This window comes from Cebus imitator, unplaced genomic scaffold (assembly GCF_001604975.1).
Source record: "Cebus imitator isolate Cc_AM_T3 unplaced genomic scaffold, Cebus_imitator-1.0 Scaffold12, whole genome shotgun sequence".
NCBI lineage: Eukaryota > Metazoa > Chordata > Mammalia > Primates > Cebidae > Cebus > Cebus imitator.
The window spans coordinates 10,965,533-10,969,548 of record NW_016107327.1 but is presented as its reverse complement, the minus strand read 5'-3'; the positions used below and the strand labels follow the sequence as shown (position 1 = coordinate 10,969,548).

The 4,016-nt window shown below is 45.8% G+C and overlaps 1 protein-coding gene across 1 annotated transcript; it reads left to right on the top strand.

Annotated features, from left to right (window-relative positions):
* Positions 1 to 516: 516 nt before the first annotated feature.
* Positions 517 to 1,132, top strand: LOC108282915 (glutamyl-tRNA(Gln) amidotransferase subunit C, mitochondrial-like). Its single transcript, XM_037728150.1, has 2 exons — positions 517 to 958; positions 997 to 1,132. Exon 1 carries the CDS (start codon positions 526 to 528, stop codon positions 934 to 936), a length of 411 nt encoding a protein of 136 aa, XP_037584078.1. The 5' UTR covers positions 517 to 525; the 3' UTR covers positions 937 to 958; positions 997 to 1,132.
* Positions 1,133 to 4,016: the final 2,884 nt, after the last annotated feature.

Below are 4,016 nucleotides of genomic sequence, written 5' to 3'. Positions count from 1 at the left end.
TTAACATTAAGGTGTTGGCAGGACTGCATTCCTCCTAGAGGCTCTGAGGGTGATTTTTTTTTTTCTCAGGTGGAGTCTCACTTTGTCACCCAAGCTGGAGTGCAATGGTGCCATCTCAGCTCACTGAAACCTCCACTTTTTGGGTTCGAGCGATTCTCGTGCCTCAGCCTCCCACGTAGCTGAGATTACAGGCACACATCATCGCGCCTGGCTAATTATTGTATTTTTAGTAGGATGGGGTTTTGCCACGTTGGCCAGACTGGTCTTGAACTCCTGACCTCAAGTGATCCGCCTGCCTCAGCCTCCCAAAGTGCTAGGATTACAGCGATCGGTCGCTGAGGGTGAATCTATTCCTTCCCCTTCCCAGATCCTAGATGCTGTCCGCATTCCTAGGCTCCTGGCTCTACTTCAGCCACAGCATCACTCCAACCCCTGCTTGAGTTGCCATAACACCTTCTCTGACTGACCTCTTCCTTCCTTTTAGAAAGTCCCTTGTGGGCACTACGGGGGCCAAGGAAGGAAGAAATGTGGGCGCGGGCGTTGTGGCTGGGACTTCAGGCCCCGCTGGGCTGGCCCTGGAGCTTCACCTCCAAGACAGATCCTCAGGGCAGTGGCCGCATCACGGCCGAGGCGATCAAGCACCTGGAGCGTCTAGCACTTGTGGACTTCGGCAGCCGGGAGGCAGCAGCGCGGCTGGAGAAAGCTATCGCCGTCGCCGACCACCTACGCGCCGTGGACACCGACGGGGTGGAGCCCATAGAGTCGGTCCTGGAGGACAGATGTCTATACCCGAGATCCAGCAATGTAGTAGAAGGCAACTGTGCTGATGAATTACTACAAAGCTCCCATCATGTCGTAGAGGAGTACTTTGTGACCCCTCCAGGTAATATCCCTTTGCCAAAGCTGGATGAACAAGAGCCATTCCCACACAGCTGAGTAACTCATTCTGGAAAAGGGGTACTCTGAACGCGTGGAATCACAATGACAGTATTTTCTTACTGTGAACACTAATGTTCCTGCTTTTCTCAGTCACCTAAAAAAAATGGACGCTTAAGCATTTCTTAATAATACACTCTTCTGAAGACAGAATTGGGAAAGATCTAGCCCAATGAATTCTAGAGCCCAAAGATCTATAACAGTGAGTTTCTGATGCTAACTGAAATAAAAGGAAAGCAAAAGTCAGCTTCCAAGGTATCACTTAACAGGCCTGTTCAGTAAGGAAGACACTGTTTATCTGCCTTTAACCCCAAAGGACTGAACCAACTGCATGAAAGTGAACTTTTCTATCTATGTAACTGGTAGACGGTGCATCTTGATCACTATGTGACAACCTTGGCTGTCCCTTTTAGTTGCCATTTGCATTGATTTGAGCAGGCCTATCTTGACCAAACATACCTGAATTTGTTCCTGGGCACCCACTTTGTTCCTAGAAAAAGGCTAACTTCCTACTAAAGTCTGAAGAGTGTTCAAAGTAGACTAGAGCTTGGGAACTCCTAACCTAGAACTATCTACCATCCCACAAAGTGATTATATGCAAAAGGGATACTAGTCATACACAGTGTTTCTCTTTCTGAAAAGAGAACTTGTCCTAAAATTAGCCCTGAGACAAAGCACCCCCAAAATGATTACTAAATTGACATAAGTCCAAGATTGTGGGGTTTTTTTGTTTTAAAACACAGATACCAAGGATAAATGAAACCTATTTAGGGATAAAAGTGAAACAATCAGAGAGAGACTTTTTCCTCTAACCAAACTGCCAAAGTTGGTTTTGGCTAAGAAATTCCCAATGATATTTGCACTGCTGCTCACTTTTTAATTTTTCTGAGACAGGGTCTTGCTCTGTTACCCAGGCTGGAGTGCAGTGGCGTGATCATAGATCACTGCAGCCTCCAACTCCTGGGCTCAAGTGATTTTCCCACCTCAGCCTCCTAAGTAGCTGGGACTACAGATGTGCATCACCATGTCCAGTTAATTCTTTTAAGTAGTTAAGGGGTCTTGCTATGTGCCTATCTTGTCTTGAACTCCTGGCCTCAAGGGATCCTCCGGCGTGCCTTGGCGTTCCAAAGTGCTGGGATCACAGGCATTAGCCACCATGTGTTTATTTTTTCCCATTCCCTTCCGTTTTCTGCAACGCTTCTTTCTTCTTTAAGGTAGCTTAATTTACAAGCTTGGCCTTGAATTAAAAGAGAACCTGCTCTTGGAGTTGAAGTTCTCAAACCAACATCAGAGCAACTATCTATCCCTATATAAATAAAGTTATCTCCTTACTAACTGGAAAAAAAAAAAAAAAAGTCCCTCGTGATTACATTAGCCCCAACTGGATAATTTCAGATACTATTTTCATTTTAAGATCCTTAATCACAGCCAGTCCCTTTTAGAAGACAACAAACATATTCATAGAGTCAGGAGATTAAGACATGGACAAATCTGTAGAAATGTTATTCTGTCTACCAAGGACTGCCAACAAATAATAAAACAAAAATCAACAAATATCACTACACTTTCTTAGAGAACCTATAGTTTTAATATTCCTATGTTTTTCTCTTGTCTCACTACTAAATTATAAATTTTTTTTTTTTTGAGACAGAGTTTCACTCATGTTACCCAGGCTGGAGTGCAATGGCGCGATCTCGGCTCACCGCAACCTCCACCTCCTGGGTTCAGGCAATTCTCCTGCCTCAGCCTCCTGAGTAGCTGGGATTACAGGCACGCGCCACCATGCCCAGCTAATTTTTTGTAGTTTTAGTAGAGACGGGGTTTCACCATGTTGACCAGGATGGTCTCGATCTCTTGACCTCGTGATCCACCCGCCTCGGCCTCCCAAAGTGCTGGGATTACAGGCTTGAGCCACCACACCCGGCCTAAATTATAAATTATAAGCCCTACCAGGTGTGGTGGCTCATGCCTGTAATCCCAGCTCTTTGGGAGGCCAAGTCAGGAATATCACCTGAGGTCAGGAGTTCAAGACCAACATGGTGAAATTCTGGCTCTACTAAAAATACAAAAAATTACCAGGCGTGGTGGCATGCACCTGTAATCCCAGCTACTTGGGAGGCAGGGGAAGGAGAATCACTTGAACCTGGGAGGCAGAGATTGCAGTGAACTGAGATCACACCATTGCACTCCAGCCTGGGTGACAGAGTGAGACTCTGTCTCAAATAATAATAATAATAATTTGGGATCATACACACACACACACACACACACACACACACACACATTCTAAAACCTAGAATAATAGTTTGCCTATAGTTCCTGGCCAAGTATGGTGGTTCATGCTTGTAATCCCAGTGCTTTGGGAGGCTGAGGCAGGAGAATGGCTTAAAGCCAGGAGTTTGAGAACAGCCTAGGTAACAGAAACCTTGTGTCTACAGGAAAAAATTAAAAAACAGTAGCTAGGCATGGAGGCTCACACCTGTAGTCCTAACTATTTGGGAGGCTGATGAAGGAGGATCACTTGAGCCCAGCAGTTCAAGGCTACAGTGCGCCATGATTGCACCACTGCACTCCAGCCTGGGCAACAGAGTAAGACCCGGTCTCCTAAAATATTTTTTTAAGTATTTCTTTTTGTTTGTTTGTGTTTGTTTTTGAGACGGAGTTTCTCTCTTGTTGCCCAGACTGGAGTGCAATGGCACAATCTCAGCTCACCGCAACCTCCACCTCTCAGGTTCAAGTGATTCTCCTGCCTCAGCCTCCTGAGTAGCTGGGATTACAGGCATGTGCCACCATACCCGGCTAATTTTTACATTTAGTAGAGACGGGGTTTCTCCATGTTGGTCATGCTGGTCTTGAACTCCCAACCTCAGGTGATCCACCTGCCTCAGCATCCTAAAGTGGTGGGATTACAGGCATGAGCCACCATGCCTGGCTAAGATTCAGCTGCTTATTGAAGATAGAAAGTTTTGCAGGAGTCACAGGAGAGCAAGTGCTTGCATCATGTGGTTGTTTATAGACCAACATTCCATCTGTAAAGCTCCTCTGCTACCGCTAGAGCAGTGCTTCTTTTTTTTTTTTTT

What these genes read in the sequence shown, in the direction of transcription:
- LOC108282915 (XM_037728150.1), top strand. Translation starts at nt 526, where the DNA reads ATGTGGGCGCGGGCGTTGTGGCTGGGACTTCAGGCCCCGCTGGGCTGG.